General features: G+C 44.0%; 7 protein-coding genes across 7 annotated transcripts; 2 read left to right on the top strand and 5 right to left on the bottom strand.

Annotated features, from left to right (window-relative positions):
• Positions 1–6: 6 nt before the first annotated feature.
• On the bottom strand, positions 7–1243 carry CYBJADRAFT_30326 (uncharacterized protein). The gene has a single exon (XM_020217652.1). It carries the CDS (start codon positions 1119–1121, stop codon positions 111–113), a length of 1011 nt encoding a protein of 336 aa, XP_020068720.1. The 5' UTR covers positions 1122–1243; the 3' UTR covers positions 7–110.
• Positions 1244–1772: 529 nt separating this feature from the next.
• On the bottom strand, positions 1773–3824 carry MDL1 (ATP-binding cassette permease MDL1; the record flags this gene model as incomplete). The annotated part of the gene is made up of 3 exons (XM_020216936.1): positions 1773–1865; positions 1917–3764; positions 3798–3824. The coding sequence occupies 3 exons, from the start codon at positions 3822–3824 to the stop codon at positions 1773–1775; spliced, it is 1968 nt and encodes a 655-aa protein (XP_020068721.1).
• Positions 3825–4529: 705 nt separating this feature from the next.
• CYBJADRAFT_174970 (uncharacterized protein) lies at positions 4530–6305 on the bottom strand (the record flags this gene model as incomplete). The annotated part of the gene is made up of 1 exon (XM_020216638.1): positions 4530–6305. The coding sequence occupies one exon, from the start codon at positions 6303–6305 to the stop codon at positions 4530–4532; it is 1776 nt and encodes a 591-aa protein (XP_020068722.1).
• Positions 6306–7556: 1251 nt separating this feature from the next.
• MPS3 (Mps3p) lies at positions 7557–9230 on the bottom strand (the record flags this gene model as incomplete). Its single annotated transcript, XM_020213840.1, has 1 exon — positions 7557–9230. One exon carries the CDS (start codon positions 9228–9230, stop codon positions 7557–7559), a length of 1674 nt encoding a protein of 557 aa, XP_020068723.1.
• An 815-nt stretch (positions 9231–10045) lies between these two features.
• CYBJADRAFT_164246 (uncharacterized protein) lies at positions 10046–10993 on the top strand (the record flags this gene model as incomplete). The annotated part of the gene is made up of 1 exon (XM_020213841.1): positions 10046–10993. One exon carries the CDS (start codon positions 10046–10048, stop codon positions 10991–10993), a length of 948 nt encoding a protein of 315 aa, XP_020068724.1.
• A 44-nt stretch (positions 10994–11037) lies between these two features.
• GPI11 (mannose-ethanolamine phosphotransferase GPI11) lies at positions 11038–11382 on the bottom strand (the record flags this gene model as incomplete). The annotated part of the gene is made up of 1 exon (XM_020212196.2): positions 11038–11382. A coding segment is annotated over one exon (345 nt), but the record flags the coding sequence as incomplete, so codon positions are not given.
• A 7563-nt stretch (positions 11383–18945) lies between these two features.
• On the top strand, positions 18946–20007 carry CYBJADRAFT_174975 (uncharacterized protein; the record flags this gene model as incomplete). Its single annotated transcript, XM_020216639.1, has 1 exon — positions 18946–20007. One exon carries the CDS (start codon positions 18946–18948, stop codon positions 20005–20007), a length of 1062 nt encoding a protein of 353 aa, XP_020068726.1.
• Positions 20008–20840: the final 833 nt, after the last annotated feature.

A 20840-nucleotide genomic window follows, 5' to 3' on the forward strand; every position in this document is an offset into this window, starting at 1 on the left:
TATCCAATTACTGCTTTGGGTAAATATAGAGATACGGATGCATTGTGATACATATGTATACATATTTATACATAACCATACATATGTGGCCAACGTGTGAAGGTGTGCCTTCAGCTATGGGAATTGACACCTTTCGTTCCAAAGTTATCCAAACCATCAATGAGCTTCTCCATTATGCCATTCAACGCCTCCTCCAAGAGGTCTTCATCAATGGTTCCCGCAAACGTTGGAACAAAGTATGAATTGTTATGTCGTATAAGTGGCTGGTTATCCAAGGGGGATAGTTCATCAACAACAATGGTGATGTTCATCCCAGCTTCTCCGTTGACAGGCTCAGAGACCTTGACCGTGACTTCACAATGGTACCCAGTGACATCGATAACTCTCTTTAGCTGTTGGAATTGATCATCAGACTGGACTAATGGAAGCTCTTCTACTAGTGAAGCCACTCCAGACTTTTTGAATAGCACTTCCAACTTGGCGAGTGAAGGGTCAAACTCCCTTTTGATTTTCGGGTAATCGCTGGCCACCTTGTTATCGAGCAACTTCACAAGCCTCTTTATGCCCGTTCTCCTGGTTTCTCCCTTATGAAAGATTTGTTCACCAGATGCCAAATTCACAACGGTTGTGAACGCTCTCCATGTGCTTTTAGTCATTGGGAGTCCGTAGTTGTATGAAAATTTGGCAAACTCATAACTGAGCTTTAGCACACAGCCTGGTATTTTGTGCACTTTGTTTATATCTTTGAGACGGCTTTGAATAGACAAACTGTTGTCGCTGGTGATGTTCTCAACAGATAATAGATGGCCAACCTCGTTTTCAACTGATTTTAACAATTCATGGCGATAAGAGAGATCCTGTGGTGTGTAGTTTGGTAGAGGAACCACGCCGCTTGCTGTGGAGCAATCTTGATACAGTGTCGGTTCTGAAGTATAATCACTTGTTGGGGTGCTGTTTACTAACGGCATGCTCCATTCAATGGTGGTGGTTGAAGCTACCGTGGTTGTTGTAGCTGTGGCGGTCTGCGACAGAAAGCATATGGTTGATGGAGACGTTGTCGAACACGAGCTAACGCCAGAGAGTTGGCTGATTACCTGAGATAATATCAATGTCAGCGCCATAATTGCTTGATTGTATAAGTGGTTATCGAGTGGTTACTTACAGAAAAGATGGTGAAAGTGATGCTACGTTCGTATTTAATCTTTAATTCGAAAGACCTCTCCCCATTGAGGCCTTTCACCACAAGCCTTCCAGAACAGCTTATTCTCCCAACAATAACCTCTCCATTGTGACACTACCTGCGCCTAATTGCCATACAACGCATTTCTAACACCTCAAGAGCATTTGCCAAACTAAATAAACCTCTCAAATTGTACTAAAACAACAAACAGACAAGTGCGAGAAGCGATAAAACCTCTCCATGTAACTGTATGCATGGACATGTACACTGATGCGCGCCACAGCAATATCGGCAAAGCAGAGGACCGAAAAAGGGGTAACACTGTCCCAATTAGGAAATTCCTTCAATCCCAAGGCTGCATAAATCATCGATGGGACATTTGAAAAGTAAACAAAGCAAACAGCATGCCCGCTTTGCTTGTTTATTTGTTCGTTCGTTGCCCATGTGACATGTAAAGGCCCAAAAGAATACAGCAGAGATAATCAGGTGTGCATTAGACTTCGTGATAGTTGGATTGTTTCGTTTAAATAAGATGATGTGCTCAGATTAGTATGTACATAGGGTTCAGCATCCCCACTAAACCCTTGTAGATTTAACGGTTGAGTGATAAATCTCTTTCGGTTTGTTGGTCCAGCTCCTTTTCAGTCTCCAGATCTTCTTCAACAACGTCCAAGTCCGCTTGTGACTCAACGCCGTCGGATGCCATTGAGGAGGTTCCATCGTTGTCCAGGACAACGCCGTTTTCCTCATTCTTGGCTAAGAGTGCATTCAGAGCACTAGTTGGCTTGCTTCTAAGTTGATCAAACGAGCCAGTTTCAACAACTTTCCCTTCCAACCCAAGAACAATGACCCGCGTACTATGCTTGATGGTGCTCACCCTGTGGGCAATGGATATGGTGGTCTTACCCTCAGCGCATCTCTGGTTAAGGGTATGTGCAATGGTCTTCTCAGACTTAGAATCAAGCGCACTGGTACTCTCATCAAGGATCAAAACCTGTGGATCCAATAACAGGGATCTGGCCAATGCAATTCTCTGTCTCTGACCTCCAGACAACTGTGTGCCACGAGGTCCAACAATGGTTTGTAGTCCATCTGGGAACTCGTTGATGAAGTTTGCAACGTTAGCTTTATCCAACGCACTCTTCAAACCAGAGTCGTTATAGTCCTTTATGCCGTAGGTGATATTCTCCAAAACGGTACCACTGAACAAGGCAGGCTCTTGCTGAACAACACCAACTTGTTTTCTAAACTGTCTCAAGTTGAAATCCTTAATGTTGATGCCGTTAATGTAAATCCCACCTTGAGAAACGTCGTAGAATCTCAGCAACAACGACGTCACAGTAGATTTACCAGCACCTGAAGGACCAACTATACAGACGTGTTCACCTGGATGGATCTTGAAGGATAACTGATCAAAGATTTGGATGTTTTGTCTTGTTGGGTATTCGAAGGAGACATCTCTGAACTCAATGTCCGTCTGGAAATCCTTGATCGTTGGCTTAATACCAATTGTAGATGGGATAGATGGCTTTCTATCGTTCAATTCAAAGATACGTGCAGCTGCACCAGCACCTTTCATCAGCTCCGAGTAAAAATTCGAAAGGCCAAACATTGAAGAACCGGTATAGACTGCATACATCATAAATGAACTCAAGTCTCCCACTGTCAATGAGCCATCACGGATCATCGACGAACCAATTCCTAAAAGTGCAATGAGTCCAATGTTCGCAATGAACCCAGTTGTTCCAAAGAAGACACCAGAGGTGGCAGCTTCCTTGAATCCAATTTTGAAGACATTACGGACGTTTTCAGCATATTTCCCAACTTCCAACCTTTCACCTCCATAAGCCTGGATGGTTCTGGTGGCGTTCAACTGCTCCTCAGCAACCTTTGTTAAGTCACCAATGGACCTCTGTAAGTCCCTCGACAAGTTTCTAATTCTGCGACCATAGACAAAGGCCATTGCTCCTAATGGAGGTGCCAACAGTAGCATAATACTGGTCAGCTTCCAGCTCACAAGCATCATCATGGTGATACCAACACCACCACTGAGAACAGCTCGAATACCGTCACTGATGTTCTGGGTCACGGATCTCGACACGATCGAGGCATCGGAACTCAACCTCGAGATCAAATCACCAACCCTGTTGTTGTCCAGAAACGCAGCGTCTTGTTCCAAGCTGGCCTTCAAAGTTCTCGTTCTCAGCCTTGCAACCAGCTTCTCACCAACGGTTCTCAATATAACAACACGGCCAGAGTTGGCCAATGCTCCAACGACAAAGACAGCAGTTATTGCCCCAAAGAACTGGCTTAATGACATCCCATAGATCGAGATGCTGTCTCCAGAGTCCAGCCCAGCATCCAAAAACTTACCAATAACCAACGGAATACACATGGATATCGCGGAGGAGATACACAGCAGCCCCAGGGCACCAAGCATTGGCTTCGTCTCCGGCTTCGCCAGCTCAAAGAGTCGTTTAATGTCCTGGAACCCCGACGCCTTCGAGTCGTGGGGCGACAGCTTTTCAGTAGGCGTCTGCTTATCCCTTTCCAAGGTTGTAGAAGCATCAGATGCGGTCGAAGACTGGAATCGACACCACTGCAACGCTGAACCAACCTGAATCCGTGGTTTAACGAGCCTCATAGGTGATAATTGCGATGATATATGAAGTCCTCTAACGATTCTCCCACGGCTCCAGGGCAGCGGACCGCCACGAGATACACAAGGCGGAAGCTTCACGAAGCACAGCGGCAGACGTAGCATCCCTAAGCAGTGCGGTATAGCTCTATCGGCTGCTTGCTTCAACAGGTAAAGAGCAAAAGAACAGCGTCAATTGAATGCGTTCTAGAAGTCGGGTGGGATCAGTTTGTTGTAAACCATCGGCTCGAGGCGTCGGCGTTTAAAGCGGCACACGGAGGTATAAGGGCTTACGTAAACACTTACGTAAACAGATATTAGACCATGTCACGTGACTCGTGCCTGCGGTGATATTCTACCAGTGTCTTTGCTATGGTGCTGTATAGAACATCAAACATGGACCAACTCGTTGGTCTTGGTGTCATAGAGATGGTTCAGTGGTGCTACACCAAGTTACCTAGACACAGTGCTGGTTTCATAAATCACTGCAAAGTCATAACAGCCTGTTTAATATATACGTGAAGAAGATGAGCGATACAGCAATAGGAGCATGGCTAAGGAAGGGGCTACACAGTTGATCCATAAGCAAATAGGCGGTCGTTCTCATATAAAATGTGTCTGTATTGTATACGATAAGAATAACAGTGGGATGCCAAATGTATCAGTGTATGGTTGTATTATTGAAGGAGAATAAGAACACGGCGACCCAGCTCAACGGCTGAATCGAATATGGGATCCAGCATCTTCGTATTCATATTCTTCGTCGCCTCCAATTTTCACTTCCTCAACCATTGATCTCAGGTTCTTGTATGTGTCTGTTTTCCATGGCTGTGATGCAACTCTTGAGTTGTTGGACAACGAAGAGTTGGATCTAACCCTTGGAGTCACAGAGTCATGGTTTGCGAAGTCATCAGTGGATTTTTGAATCCTGTCAATGGCATCCTGTGACATTCCAGCTGGTAGATCGTTGACTGATAGAGAATAACGAGGCGACTGCGAATCCGGAGTGCCGAATGAACTGCTCTTGTGGAATGGATGCTCAAACATAGAATCCCTTGTAAGTGATTTCTTTATACTTCCATGTCCTTGGTAATTGGAATCTCCTCTGTAAAGGGATTGCAGTTGAACGATGAACATCTGGTAATAATCAACGTTGTCGTTGGAACAGATCAGTTGCCAATTGTCTCTAATCAAGTTGGTGGCAACTTTTGAACTCAATATATTCACCTTTGGCAAGCATGGTAATCCAAACAACAACGAATTAGAATCCTTCTTATCTGCTATCAGTCTCTTCGGTCTGCCGTACATCTTAAAACAGTCATAGATAGGAATCAAATTTCTAATCATAGTCTCATACGGTTTAACACCGCCGTGCTTTAGTGGCATAATGTACATTGCAGATTGATGAACAACAACCCCACCCTTGATGTCAGATGAGTTTGAAGCCACTGATGCTGTTGAACCAATAGAATCGGCTCTACCATGACCATTGTTCTGTTTTTGAGATGCGAATGAACCGATTGACGCAAGTGAAGCAGCTCTTTTCAACCTCGATGCAGATTTCAGCTGTACTGGTGAATGTGGTGGCGTAAATTCCGTAGGTGTATCAATATCAAAATCGTCTGGTTGGTGTCCAAGGTTATATATCTTGATATCACCAGAAATCTTGATCAGGGAAGATTCGTCAATCATTTCTGGAACGTGTGGGTAAACAGCGTGGCATGCGTCCATATGAGTGATCGAGCATATCAAGTTCTTCTTTACGGTTCTTGAGGAGGAATAGAACGTCATCTTACCCTTAGACTTCTTAGAGCTCGGTGTTATAATGACAAAACAACGGAGCCACTGAGAGTTTTTGTTAAACTTGATATTTACCCACTCCTCCCTGCGATAGTTCAACGGTGCCATTAGCACATGAACATCGGATAACAACGTGGCCTTTGCAGATAACAACGACGCTGTATAAATCTCATTGAATCTTGTATATTCAAAATTTGCCAAGTGAATAGCAGCCAACCACTCTTGTAGCGTGTTCAAGTTGTCAAACTTCAAAAGGTATGAAATTTTGTTAGACGTCGATAAGGTGATTGTGAGGTCACCGGGGGTGACTTTAATCGCAGCCTCGAGTAAATCCAAACTAACACTCCTCTGAGTGTTCAGCAGCAAAGAATTACCTCTTATTGCCGCATTCGCCTGTTGGAATTGGGTGTTATCCTGTCCCGCAATGGAGCTTGGACGTTCCGTGCTCACCATTACAACACCTTCGACATATGGTCTCGTGGATTGACACTTCATCAAAGTCAGTACCGGACTTATTTTCTCATCAAGAGGTGGAGAGGTCGTGTGTATCGACGACTTCGAAGAAGAAACATACGATGCATTTCCTCGATCAGAGTCCGACGCTGTCGATGTTGGAGAGCGATCAGATGAAATGCTGTGTCCAACGTTCAACGGTGGTAACTTCTTCTTCAAAATTGAAAACACCATGGTACAAATCGATCAATTTGACAAAATTCTGATCTCTCCAGTTCAGCTTAATTCAATGCCACCACCTGCTCAGTCGATCTCGCACAAGGGTATGCGAATAGAGAAATTCGGATGTGCAGGGAAGATATAATTTTCGAGAGCCGTTGGCGAGCAAAGTTTTATTTTTGTCCCTGGTTGTTCAAGCTCGGTTGTAATCACTGTCAATCTTCGACGCGGTAAATTGGAAAAAACGGTGGATTAGCCGATGACGTTATTACCCCAACAAACCGAATTATGTAAGTCAATTCGAGGTATTTAAACTTGATAACCACCAGCAACAACGGCAATAGTGAGAGAGGGGTGATGTGTTGTCAGGCAACGTCTGTGAAAATAGATCCAATGTCGGAAAAAACACCCACAGAAACCGTTTGAAGAGTTCAAAGCGATTCCAAAATTTGGAAGAAGATAAAAGTAAAAAAGGAGAGAACAGAACCCTTCATATAATGCAAAAAATAAAGAACTTCTTCTTTACCGTTGCGGCTTTATATAAACTCCCGCGATGAAGGTTTTCCAAGAAATTTCCCTTTTTACCCAGAGAGAGAGAGAAGTGTTTGCATTTAGCCTTTTCCGTGTGAAAAATGAGCAAAAAGGGCTCAATCAGCCAACCCAAATAATCCACAAGACCTCCATACACACACAAATTCTTGAACGAAAAGTTCTTCGTATAACTCTGCCCACTTAAAGCTGCGAAAACTGGACATTCCCTATTCTGAGATGTAAAAAAAAACCTTCCGAAATGGGCCTTCAAAAAGAAGCTAAAGCCCCATCTGAAGGCTGTGCCAAATCCGATGATTTATACAGTCGAATCCTTTTCAATAACCGCATGGAGGAATAACAAGAACCAAGTAGTTTTGAACTTTTGAGCACCATACTTTATGCACCAGTCCTTTTTTTCTCTCTCCCTAATACATTAAGGTACATGGCAGCAACATTCCCACATCCGTAAGGGCGTACGATGTAGGCTGAGGCCTTCCAAGAACCTGGTCAAGACCAAAGTTTGGAATTCCCAGAGCGTCCTGATGACGTTTGTTCAATCAGATTATTATCGGGGACGCAACAGCAGCTATGACGTCAAGATGGGAGGTATAACAACCATAAATGTGAACTATAAGGTAGTTTGTTGCTTGCGCAAACACCGATGTTGTCGTTTAAAACTTGTCTTTTGCTCCACGAACAAATAGGCTCTGAACACATGGCATGGGACTAAAAAAATTAAGTCCTTTCGTCAGACCCAAAGCTGTTCACCGTAGTTCTGAAACCTCTCTTCACAGCCTCACTAATCTCGGTGTTTTGCATAAGCTTCTCCACACTAAGAACGTCAAATCTAGTGATGCCATGGATGTGAAATTTGTACAAACTTGTAAAGAAATCGTTACCATAGTTCCCATCTATTTTAACAATCATAGATTTGATCAGCACCTTCTTGAGCCAACTAGGTACTTCAGCATGTTGTATAGCATCATCGTTAAGATCATAGTGCAACTCCAAGACCTTGGTATATTTATCCCCTCTCTGTTCGTTTGCGAATGGGGTGTGTTCTTGTAGGTAGGCGTCGTCATCACTTTGCACGCAGATAGACAAGACTTTTGGACATGACGTCAACAGAGCACTATTGAATACTCTCTTGTGCTCGTATAGGAACTCATCCATATAGATAGGTTCTAAGAATTTGATACCAATGGTGCCGTTAATATCTTCAGTTTTCCAAAACCCATCGTTTTGTGTCAAGACGATGAAGGGAGAGGTAGGGTTGACATCATCCCAATTATCTGGATCTTGATTTTCATAGCCATTGGCATTGTGGTTATTGGTGGTTGGGCTCGAAGCAGAAAAGACACTTAGAAGCCAAGACTTGGATTTTGTACGTGGTTTAAAAGTTTTAGAGGAGAGGTAGTTGATGATACGAGCACCGTTTGAGGATTGTGCATAATCCACTTTATCCTGTTTAACATATCCCGAACTAGAAACCAGCTTTTCTGGTACTTCTTTTGGCCTTAGGGATCTCGTTGTTAGCTGCTTGATCTCGTCAATCAATTTCCTCTTGTTTTCCTGGAACTGTAGGGAAATCAATTTCAGGATCTCTTCTCTGTTCATAAATCCAACTTTGGAATGGATAATCTCCTGCGTGTAATCCGAGATGAAGCCTTGTAGATTGAGCTGGAATTGTCTCTGTACTTCATTCGAAGACAACGAAGATTTGATATAGGACTGTAGATAATCCTTGAACTCTGGTAACAGTTGAATGTTCTTATCGTCGTCTATAATCACGGGTATTTTAGATAACTCAACTTGGATGTTATCCAACGAGAGTGCATTCAACTGAGAGAGCAAAGCTTCATTGGACCTCTTGATATCGTCAACTTGTTGGTCCACTTTCTTAAACTTTGATGAAACTTCATCCATCTTGAGATCGATGTAGTTCCGCAAGTCCTGAAACTTGGACTTTTGCCTGTTGTTCAGCTCATTGATTTGCCATTGCAAGTTATGTATTGATTTGGTTATATCACCAAAAGTTGAGACGTTCGACACGATCTGGGTGGAAGGATGCGAAATGTTCCACGCAGAACTCCATATAAAGCAATTTACCACCAGGATTGAGATTCCTAGTGATGTCAACAGCCAGTGTTTCCTCAGCTTGAATATTGATCTCAGCACCAGTTTGAGCAATCGATTAGGAGACTGTTTCATTTGCGGCTCATAGTTGTCAATATAATCATCGTCATCATCGTCTTCTTCGTCGTAATCTTCTGCCCCATCGTAGTCCTCCTCATCAAAAAGCGTCTCTTTCAAGCTCTCCTCCTCTTCTCTTTCAGCAGCCAGCTTGTATTCAACGTATTTTGCATTCAGCAGCTTCACATCGAGCTCCGAAGGTAAATCTTCAGACATTTTCTCTCTTCAGGCTTCAACACGCTATAGAGATGGGGTCCGTGGGTTTTGTTTACTTTACGGTTTTGTGGCTTTGTTTACTTTACGGTTTTGTGGTTTTAGTTTTGTTTCGTGTTTTTTCATTGATCTGTGACTATGGAAGAACGCGTTTTACGGTGATTTCCAAAAATGGCCAACGGTGGTGGTCAGAGTGTTAGCGCAGGTGACACACAGTAGTCAGCGGTTAACTAGTACTTCTGGTATAAAGTGGTCAGCGGCTAATTGTTGTTATTCAAAATGGTCAGCGGCTATATCAACAACAACATAACTTTTGACTATATAAGCAGGTGCTCCCCCCAATAAAGGAACAAACGAAGTAGACAAGGAAAAGACCACCAAAACTACACTGATTCCAGCTGTTTTATCTTCTTCTTTACAGCTTTTATGGCCTCTTTCCTTGTATACGTCTTTGTCTCCCCATCGATCTCAATCTCAATGTCCTCAGATGGGTCGGCCTCTGCCGTTGTCCAGAACTCCCTACCGTCCCCATCGAGTGGCGCTAAGACCTGTGTTGTAGACGGTGATTCTAAGAACACAAGGATCTGTTGATATTCAGAGAGCTCCTCCTTATCCATGGTGTGTTGTTGTTCTTGTTGTTCGGTGGGTTGTGTGCCCATGGCGGTCCTCTCTTTACAAGTGACACTTACACAGAGGAAAAAACGCGCTTCTTCCCAGACTTTGCCCGGGGAGTTTCTATCTCTATAATATGGAATTTTTTACAATTTCGAACAAGAAAACTCACCACATAGAGGAAGTGAAAACTAGCTCGTATAACGATGTTTAGAAATCCAATCAAGAGATCACTCCATACAGTGATTAATGACTCATCAAAGGGTGCCATTCCGCAATCTTGGAAGGATCTACCAACAAACACCGGCGCCGGGTTGTTCATCGAGTATCCTAAATTTGAACCGTTGGGAACACCTCCAACCTTGCTTCATGTTACACTACCGCCTTCAACTGTGCTCAATTGTCGTTCGAGATCCCTAGTCGCTGCAAACGGATCATTGGAGAAGTTATCCTCGAAACTGAGCGTCTTGAACCTTTGGAAGGGGAAACCACTGTTGTATAACGAAATAACATCAACTTCACCATTGTCCTTGATTCTTTCCGATAAAAATGGATTCTTACACTTGCCATTGAATGAGAACCAGACTTGGAGCGTTTTGAATACAGATCATATAACTGGATGGTATGGTGCTCTACAGATCAATAGCCAAATACACGGAGTCCAGGTAACGTGTCAGTCAAGGGGTGATTTAATTTTGAATGGTTCAAGACAAGTTTTCACCTTGGAATTGGCTGATGGTGAACAGCTCTTTGTTAACCCTTCAAGTATCGTTGCTTACCAAAGCGAGAATTCCACAAGTTTCCACAAGCTAAGACTCTTGGACTTGCCAAAGTTTGGCTTGTGGAATACAATAACTTTGAATGCACAGAAGTTGTACGAACGTCTGGTTCCAAAGCAAGCACTCACCACCACCACCATTGCACCTGAAGCTCAACCTGAAGATGCCAAACTGGTCGAAGTCCACAAACCAAATGTATTTGATAGATTCAAAGCATGGATATCCATGGAATTAGTCAGCTTATTCCTGAAAAACAGACTACTCTACGAGATCAAAGGTCCTGCAAAGGTTATCGTCCAGAACGATTTCAAAACAAACTACTCTGACACATTTACAAAAGACCAACTGAACAAGATATACAGAGATATCAAGTAAAAAAAAATATATATATAATACACAGTTGATATTCAAAGGGTTCCTTACACGAATCCACCCAAGGTATACCCCACAATGGCACCCCCATACGCACCGCCAACGATAGGTAATGGCCAATTCTGCCATGGTCTATCCCAATCCAATGGGATGGCAATGGCACCCAACCAAGCACCAATCGCAATGCTGGCAAAGTACTTGTACAATAACGGCTGGCGTCCAATTCTCAAGGTTGCAACAACAATTGGGAACGATAACAACGCCATGTGCGATGCCAAGTACAAGGTCTCCCACGTGTACGTTGTAAAAGGAGCCCCAAACAGAACTAATGCAACGTATAGAGGAACAGTCAGCATGACACTGGCCAACAACCCTATAAACATGGCACTGTATTCCTTAGCGATGGAGAAACTCAGCTGACGTTGTTTGGACTTGCGTGTTTCATAGATCGAAGAGTTGAACACAACAACATAGAGCAATTGTGATGAGAGCAACAGCACCAGGTGGAAGTTCAACAGCGGGATAACATTTCTAGGTGAAAGGTCACCTTTGAATATCGAATAGAAGATATAAATCAGGTGGATTGGAACCAACTTTGGGGAGAACTGTAATTGATACGTTGGATCATCCGTCGTGGGCGATGACTTGACATCGTTGAAGGAGACTGTTTTCTTAGGTAGAGGACGTTTGGACATGGCCTTCTCTCTATATTTAGATCAATGCAATGGGTGTTGCCTTGGAATCACGATCGAAGCAAAGGAAACCGGGTGGAGAACGAATACCAATTTACGATCGGCTCAAAATGATGGAACAGTCAAAGTTGGAAGGGGAATCCTCCGATTTGAAAGTTGACATGATGCCCTGCTGAGGTTGTCTGCTGCTGACTAAGCATGTTTTGGGTGTCCGGGTGTTTTGATTTTGTAATAGCCACTGCTCGCTTTACAAGGGTTCGTAACCATAGGACAACCCCGTTATGCCTTGTGAAGAACAGATAAGATGACAAGGTCCAAGATCAACAACGACGGAAACAAATGAGGGATAGCCGACCCTTATCAACTCCACGTGTAAACCGTAACTATGCTATACTATATAAAAATAGGTATTCCAGCTGGAATATACCTTAAAAACTTGTTGTTAATGGGGTAAGTTGTGTTGGCCTTTAAGCGAGATGGCATGCTAACAGTAATGCCAAACCTCTGTGACATGCCTCTTTGTCGTATAGCAGAATGAGAAGTTAGTACTTTTAGAAATGACTGGAAGCATATAAAGGCCACAATCGTCAGCCAACGGTTCTGGCCTGGAGCTCAACGGTCTCAGAAAGCGAACGATTCCTGCTGGCAGCCAAGTCAAATCTCAAAGCCGTGGTTCGTCCAAGTATACCAGCGAGCCGAGTAGAGACCCTGTGAACCACTAAGCACATGTGCTTGCAACCACTTCAAACCAAAAGGACCCTTTCCAGGAAATAAGTGGAGTGTAACAGTCATCACCACTGGTTAGTTACCTGGGTCTTCAATATCATTACTCGAGGAAGTAGACCAACTGACAATCCGAGAACCTTGAGAATCACTCAGCAGCGTGTGACAACAATCATCACCAAACAAGGGCCACAAGTTTCTGAAGCAATAAGTATCACATGGTTGTCAGAAATCCGTGGCCATACTGCTTGAGGCATAAGAGAGAACAACTTCAAAACCTTGAGAGATGACTGAACAGTATATGACGATGACAACATACAAACATGAGATTTTGACCAGAATCCCACAGCTTTGAATAGTCGTTACCACCGGCTTATTCACATCAATCTCTCGTACCATTGTACGTCCCCGTATTTCCATTGGCAATGGTAGTACCTTGTGCATGATTGGCCAGACGTGGTGGCATCAATTCTTAACCAATCAGTTCTGACCAGAAACTGATGGTTCTCAAACAGGGAATTCCACGTCAAGTAGCTAAGTTAACATGAATGTCAGCCATGTTGGAAACACGCCTGAAAGAGAAGGTGGTACCCTCAGAATGAGCAAGCACCGTGTGGAAATACTTGTTCTAAACCAAGGGTTCAAAGAGTGAACAAATGGTATCAAATAGGCATCACCACTTGCAAGCTGTCGAGTCTCTCTTCGAAAGCATTTTTGGATGGAATAATACCAAGCAAAGATTCCAGTGTCCTGTGTGAATGACTCAACAACTAGTGACAACAACCATCACCAACCAAGATGTTCGGACCAGGAACTAATGGCCTGTAATAGTTAATGTCACTTGTCGGTAGTCATGTCAACCCTGCGTTACATCACCCTTGGAAGTACAACGGAATGCATTGTCAGTACACTGAGACTCTCTCTGTACATAGATGACAGCAATTGTTCTCAACCATTGGCTCCGACCAAGAACCAATGGTCTCAAACAACATCATCACATGCAAGCAAAGACCTCTCTGGTACTTTCCATCCAAGTATAACCTCAAGCAATGCCAGTAAAGTGTAGATGTGTGGATATCTATGACAACAACCGTCAACAACCAAGCACGCCGGACCAGGACGTGATGATCTTCAACAGCTAACGTCAATGTATTTCAAACATCCCACGTCAATACCAGCACCTGCTAGTGATTGCTGGCTTCTTGGTGTTCATATCCAACCTATGGTACGTGACATATATCACCGGCAACTGGAATGATAGTTCCAAAAGTTTCATGTGAGTCATGACTTGGTTATCATCTCCGACTGGACAGAAACCGTTGATGGAACCTCACCACTTATCACAGAACCTTTGACATAGAATTATCACAACAGCAGTGCATGATGTGTCAGTGTGCCACGGGCTGCCACGGGCTGTCACAGTGATGGCACCCACAATCAAAGTGAAGCTCTGCGTATTCCATCAGTTTTATCGTCATGATGTTAGTTTTAAGAAGAAGAAAGTGGGTGGTGAAAGAGAGGAAGAGAAATTGAGCAAAGCCGTCCTTTTATCATCAATTGGCGGTCTTTGTGTTACAAAGATCTATGTTTTGTGTCACTTTACAGCTCTCATCACCAAAGAATCGGCGTAGCCTGCAGTATTCAGTCGTACTGAAGTGGTTACAGCATTCTGTGGTTTGAAACCGTGGTTACACGTTTGCAAAGTTCCCTTAATAACACCAGCAATACGTCTTTCTGTGCTAGCCCAGTTAAGCAAGCCAGAGCGAACGCCCTCTCTATGTATGATGATGCCTATTGAAGAAGTTCAGAGTATCCACAGTAATGAAGGATGGACAGTACTTTACCGTATCCAAGAACCGTTGTGATTTTACATAGACAACCCCAGAGTTTGATGAGGAACAGAGCTCAGTTGCACACCCTGTTCAATCGCCATCAGGGCTCTAGTACTATGAGGCAACAAATGGCCCGTTAATGTTTAATTCAGTGTCTTACATTTATGCCCAGCTGTGGTGTATGATTCTGGCACCAATGAACTAATCAATGTGGCAGCTGTGTGAGTGTCGTGCTCTAGTATGAGTTTTAATACCGTTTTAATACCTAATTGGGCTTCACCATTGGTGGAGTTGTTCACAGAGAGAAGAGCACATGTACTGGGCCAAGTTGATGATGGTTTCTATAGGAGAGCGTTCCGTGAGGGGAAAGCCACCCTGAGTATTGATGTGTCATTTTAAAGGCGAAGAGCACTGGCCAATAGGAGGAGAACACTGCTGTTAGGCCCATACAAATACCCTCTGTTTAAGACGAATTAGCACTTTGAAATCTCCTTCCTCTTCTACTAGATCGATGAGCCAACAAGTTTCAATTCACAAGGTGATGATGCAGAAAGACAGTTCCATTCTGTGATGTTATACCCGGTGTTTGATGGTCTTCCATAGTTGGAGAGGTTGCTCAAATGTATCCCAGGAAATGCGAAACACTTTCAGTGACACCGAGTAAACATGTCATGACACTGAAGTGCACGATCAACAGTGCTTGTTTAAGAGCCCAGGTGCTTATCACTGTGATACACAGTATACAGAAACAACTCTTTTGAAATAAAACACCACGGTGAAAAGAAGCATCATGCAACAATCATACAATGGTTAAAACCCGTAAGTATCACATCAGCATGTGCTTTCAAGGAAGGGAGACAATGACGTTAGTACTGAACATACAAAACCGTTACGTTTACCACATCTCCCTTCTGGAAGTGACTCATCCCGTATAACCGGAGTTTAATATGATATGGCAATCGTAGGAAGCTTGGATTTGACCAGAACAATAGATAAAGTGAATACTTGAACGACAGATCTACAGCTTATACCGTCAGATTTGAAGGACTCTCTCTGTTGTATCTGTGTCTTTCTTGTTTACTTCAACACCTTTCTCAACAGATAGCTCATTATAGCTTACGTATTTTGCAACTCCTTGACGGCTATTGTATCTCACTGATGACTCCAGCCACTTGCTCTACTCATATAGGTTACTAATAACAATACAATCTGGAACCATATCCTCACTGTTGAGCTAACTTCCTGCGAACTGTGCATGCCTGCTCTAGCGTGTGATATGCAAGGCTGATGTTGGCCATTTATAGACTTTGTTGAGCCTCTTACACTTGCTGCCTATTGGGCCAAAAGGACATCCAATACAAGACCACGGAGCCAAAGGCTACAATGTTGAAGGGGCCTTATGAGCTACCCGAAATAAGACAACTCGTGTAAATGATATACTGCTCGATCTCAGCTCTTTCCCAGTGCAACTAACCAGTCCTTCCAGACATCACACGGAGTTACATTCTATAGACGGCTCTAATACACCCACTAGCAAGATCATAATCACAAAGATCATCACAGTTTTAACGAAGCAATGCATACGTTGAGGCTTTAAAACACAAACGGCTATTATACATAACTTATCCTCTGCATAACATTTCTCATGCAGTTGGATTTGAAAGAGGTGAAAGATCCTCAAATGCGAAACAATGTACAGTGACCATGGCTACTTGAAATAACGCATCTGCGATAAGACAACAGGAGGCGAACAGCATGATATCACATTGGAGCTTGCGTGGTTTGGCTTAACAGGTCCATATTACGAGGATTGTTGATAATCACGAAGGTCTGGCGTATAGATCTTTAGTCTGTATGCTTGGTGTTTTCATCTCCGCCTAACTCTTAGGTTCGGTTGCTACTCAAAGCCGGTAAAAGTTGCCATGATGTTGAAAGTTGTACAATCGATCGATGATGATTTGCTGAATACGTCGAGAAACCTGTAGAATCTACGAATAACGGTACGAACTATCTGCCATGCCTTGTAAGTAATCATTTCGTATTCAAAGAAGAAGGGGAAAACGCAATAGGGAGCTAATTCCACGGGAAAAAAACAGATGCCGATTCGTATACAACCTGTTTGACGTTTACTGCTCATATTGAAGGTGGCTCAACGTCTCAACATTGAGTACGAAGTTACACGTACATGGTACATGCTGTAGTTTATGTTGCTTGCTGCAACTCCACCTTCACACAGGCACCAGGCAGAAAGGGCTGTATGCATCGGAATTCACGTTGGGCAACTTTCCAGAAGAGCTTGTGAAGTCTCATTTCAATCACTGGTGTATAATAACCATGGCAAAAGGCTTGAGAAGCAATTGTCGTGTGTTTATTAGATACTGGTGCTACACAGCATATAGCACACACTGCCAAGTTGTAACACCAGCACATGCCACTGCTAGCATCATCTCTTGATGACGATGAAAGCTGGTTACTGAGCACCGATCTCCTTCTAGAACTGATCTAAATCTGCGGCTCAAAACTCTCGATATGCGTACACATCGCACCCAGCTGCTGGGAGATGGTTTCTCACAGCTTTGTTATCCATCTCCCCCTAGCTATGCTTATATAGCATGCCCAAGCACGGGCACCTGTACGTTGGTGTCGCAATTATGTGCATTTGATGTGTACACAAGTCCACGACTCATGGTAAGCATATCTATCTTTAGACTGTGATTTCAGAGATATGCATTGTGGGTATGCACGTGTGTACTTTGTCGACCTTGTTCTAGCAAGAAATGGCTTTTGACACGCTGCATCAACAGCACACTGCATCAACACAACACGATCTACATTGGCTGTATGCCTGTTGGGAAACTCTAGAGGGAACGAAACAGGGTTTCCCGCTTGTATACAGTGAGCTTCGCACACCCCTTCTCCGTAATCTCTGCGAAGAGTTTGTCCATGTCATGAAGTTTACTCTTATTCCTTTTGGTGGTTCGTCCTTGGTGCTCTCACCAAGAGGTACACCCATTTTAGAATCCTTAGCTATGAGCAATTATAACCGGAAGAGGAACACGACACCTTGGTAGTTCTGGTTCCCGATTGTCGAAGACACGTCTAATGACATACTCTTGAAAATGTTCATTTCGATAAATGCCACGGATGATGGTCTGACACACCTTGTCTTTTTATACCGTTAAGATGCTCTTGAAGATCTCAATTCACCGCTGTTTTTGCTGTCATGTCCAAGTAACCAAACTCAATATGGTGAGTACATCATCCACTGTTGTACAGGAGCTTCCTCCGTTAAGATTTAGGTGACGTGCTCTGCCATCAAGCCCAAAATGATCAAAAGATCATCGACATGATAATCCCATCCCAGACACCGTCAAGATCGATCAAAAGCTCTCCGGCAACGCCGGCACTGGCACCAGTTAAAGCCCTACAACTCTATAAGCTACACATGTATGTATCCAGCTAGCACATGTAAGCATACGACTACGTATCGCACAACACAGAATAATAAAACAACGTTGCTTCTCATGGTTCCACGTCATGGCAAGCTTGGTGCTTGAGCTTTCAACAAGGCCTGGTGTATAAAAAGAACACATTGAGCTAAGAAAACAGAGCCAATAAAGGCAGATGCAGGGTGGGCAAAAGTGCTTTAGACTACATACACTCAAGCGAAGAGTTCATTTGGAATATTGTGTAAATATGGTTGATACTCAGAGTGTATTCTTGGTTGCCCAAGTCTAAGTTTATCCTCTATTGTAGTTGCACAAGCTGTTCTCGAGTATGGAGAAATGATCCTCACACCGAAGCTCTGAGCTTTAGAGAGTGTCCTGGACATTGGTTCGTGAGCACATACATCCTTCATGCTAGAGATACAAGGCTGTAACGGCTGCCACCCTACAAATTACAAGTGGAACCCAACAAAGAACAAACATCTAGCGAGTCATCATGCGATACCAGCAAGATCTTATTTGGATAAACACCTCCCTCCTCCACCTTCTCTCTGTACAGTGTGCTATTCGCTACACCATGGTCGAAGGGAACTAGAGTGCAATGCGTGATATACAAAACTGATTAGTGGAGTGCTCTCTACTTGAGCCAACGACGATTGCTACAACGGCCCACATACGTGTCATATTGCTAAGTCACCACCTCTCGTCCCACAGCGAAGAGGCTTCCGTCACAGATAAGCACCACACATCAGACACCACACATCAGACCCCCGTCTCCCGCAACATGCGCATGTTGAAACAAGCACCGAGGAGCCCCAATTATATACCTCTCAGCGTCCGGACTTTGCTCTGAAACAGATTACAAATCCATATCCCAAACCCTTCCCCTTCCAAAGCGAACAAGTACGCCGAATGTGCCTCTAAGCAGCGCATGCAATTCGCCTTTGCAAGATCTGAGCTGCGTCGCCTGCTCTGCGTAGCAATGCACATCGGGTTATGTCTTCAGCGCGTCCAGAGGAACAAGCTTATGGCCTAACGTGTAGGGACTCTTCGCTTCTGTCTGTTAGGTCATGGCCAAACCAAAGCTGTCTTAAGCACCTGTGAATAGTTTTGGAGTCCCCCTCTCTTTTGCTCATCTATGGATATAAAACAGATCATATCTGCTGTTTGCAAAAGCACTCGAGCAAGTTATAGCTCGGCAGTGTTTCTTGCTTGAAGATTGATAAATGATTCCATCTATCAACCACAATCCTATGATGCAGATGAGCTATTGTATGAACTGCCATACGACAAGTACGCCTATGTGGAGACGACTCAACGACAATGCGACTGGCTTGCCGGTGAATCTGTGCAATGCCTGTGGCTTGTACTACAAGACCAAAGGTGTGCATAGGCCTAAGGTTCTTGTCACTAAAAAGTCACAGTTGGAGAAGTATAAACAGATCATGGACTGCGTTTCCATGGAAGTGTCTGACCCAAACAGGACCAAGATCGTGCAAGTGCACGACGAGGACTTGAACAACGCTAACTTGATCAGCTGCTCTAACTGCAAATGCATCAACACCTCGCTCTGGAGGAAAGACCCACAGGGAAACAACCTTTGCAATGCATGTGGGCTGTTCTTCAAGAAGAACGGGGTCCACAGGAAAAGCAAGCAAGAAGACAAGGGAATATTCATAGAGATTGATCAGAAACTCATAAAGTTCAATGCTGTGAAGAGACGTAAGAGAAGGGTTGCGAATAGTCAACCTCATGGGCTTGAGGGTCAGAGGAGATCTTCAATCTCGACGAATAACTCGGCAACGGTATCGCCAACTTCCATGACCTTTACACCACAGTTACTCCCCCAAATCCAGATGGCATTGCCACCTTCCATCTATCAACAGCAGCTTCATCATGCAGTCCCTCACTATAAGCTTGTCAGTGAGCCATTTTACAGACAGCCGACTGCGGTCAATGGTTCCCGTTCGAGTTCATTATCATCTCCACTACAACAATTCGGTGTTGTTGAAGGAGTATCACCTCCTCAGCAGCAGCTTCCACCGCCTCCACCATGCTTTCCTCCCTCTTTTCAACAACAGCCACAACCACAGCAGCATTCTGGCATCTCTTTCTCAGCAGAGCCGGGAATTTCAACGGTGCATAGGGTGCCACCACCTCTATTGCAACAACAAGCACAACCGATGTCCTCGTATCAACCAGCAGGTAGACAACGCGAGCACGAACATCGTCAAGCCAAACTATTAGCTCCTAGCTCGTCTGCATCTTCAACCTCACGTCTTCCCCCGATTTCTGCTCTTCTCAATGAGATTGACAGACGCTGAACTGTACGGCCCTAATGTAAGACAGGCCAAGAACTGTGAATCTAGGATAAAACCTACTACTGCACGATAATTTATGATCATTCACTAGAATCTATAGAGACTATCTCCGTAGAATGTTCGCAAGGCGTAGTATGCTTGGACCTCTCCATATATCGGATGTGTACTAGAGCAGAGGTGGAATACGCTGAGGTTCTGAAATCCACGAGTGTCGTATTAGCGATGGTACTTTGTTATCCCTGTTTTGCTCATTATCTCACCATTCTCGGCATGCTTTGAGATCGGAGAGGTTCTCAATTCATCTCAAGGAACTGGATATGCTAACACTTTTCCAATTTCAAAGAGTCGTTTGAAATCACCACGAAGACGACCATAAGAGAGCATTTGCGATGTATGTTTAAGCGATTATCGAGAGTTAAACCTTCATCTTCCGGTCCCTCGCTGTCGATATCGGTACTCTTCTGTACTGAAGCTCACCAGATCTGAACATGGGCACCTACAACGCTACATAAGCACCAAGGACAAGACTTGGGTATGTACAACTGCTACTAGGATTGGCACTGTGTGTCATGTAGCCATATTTGCGCCGAAGTCAAATGACATACGCAAAGTCCCACGTTCTTACTCTGCATTCGGTAATACTGAGGGTAACGTTGATGATGCTAAGAGCACGGTCGACTAGCTTCAAGCTACTAGACACTGCACCAGTGCGCCACTCCGATGGTTATGGAACCGCTTCTGGCGTCAATAATGGCCCCCATCGGCTCATCCCTATGGACGTGGAGTCGGTTTCAACCCAATATTGGCTGGTAATGCCTCGGACTCAAAGGCGTCGG

This window comes from Cyberlindnera jadinii, assembly GCF_001661405.1.
Source record: "Cyberlindnera jadinii NRRL Y-1542 unplaced genomic scaffold CYBJAscaffold_15, whole genome shotgun sequence".
NCBI lineage: Eukaryota > Fungi > Ascomycota > Saccharomycetes > Phaffomycetales > Wickerhamomycetaceae > Williopsis > Williopsis jadinii.

Coding starts and splice junctions, on each gene's coding strand:
- CYBJADRAFT_30326 (XM_020217652.1), bottom strand. CDS start 1,121: ATGGCGCTGACATTGATATTATCTCAGGTAATCAGCCAACTCTCTGGC.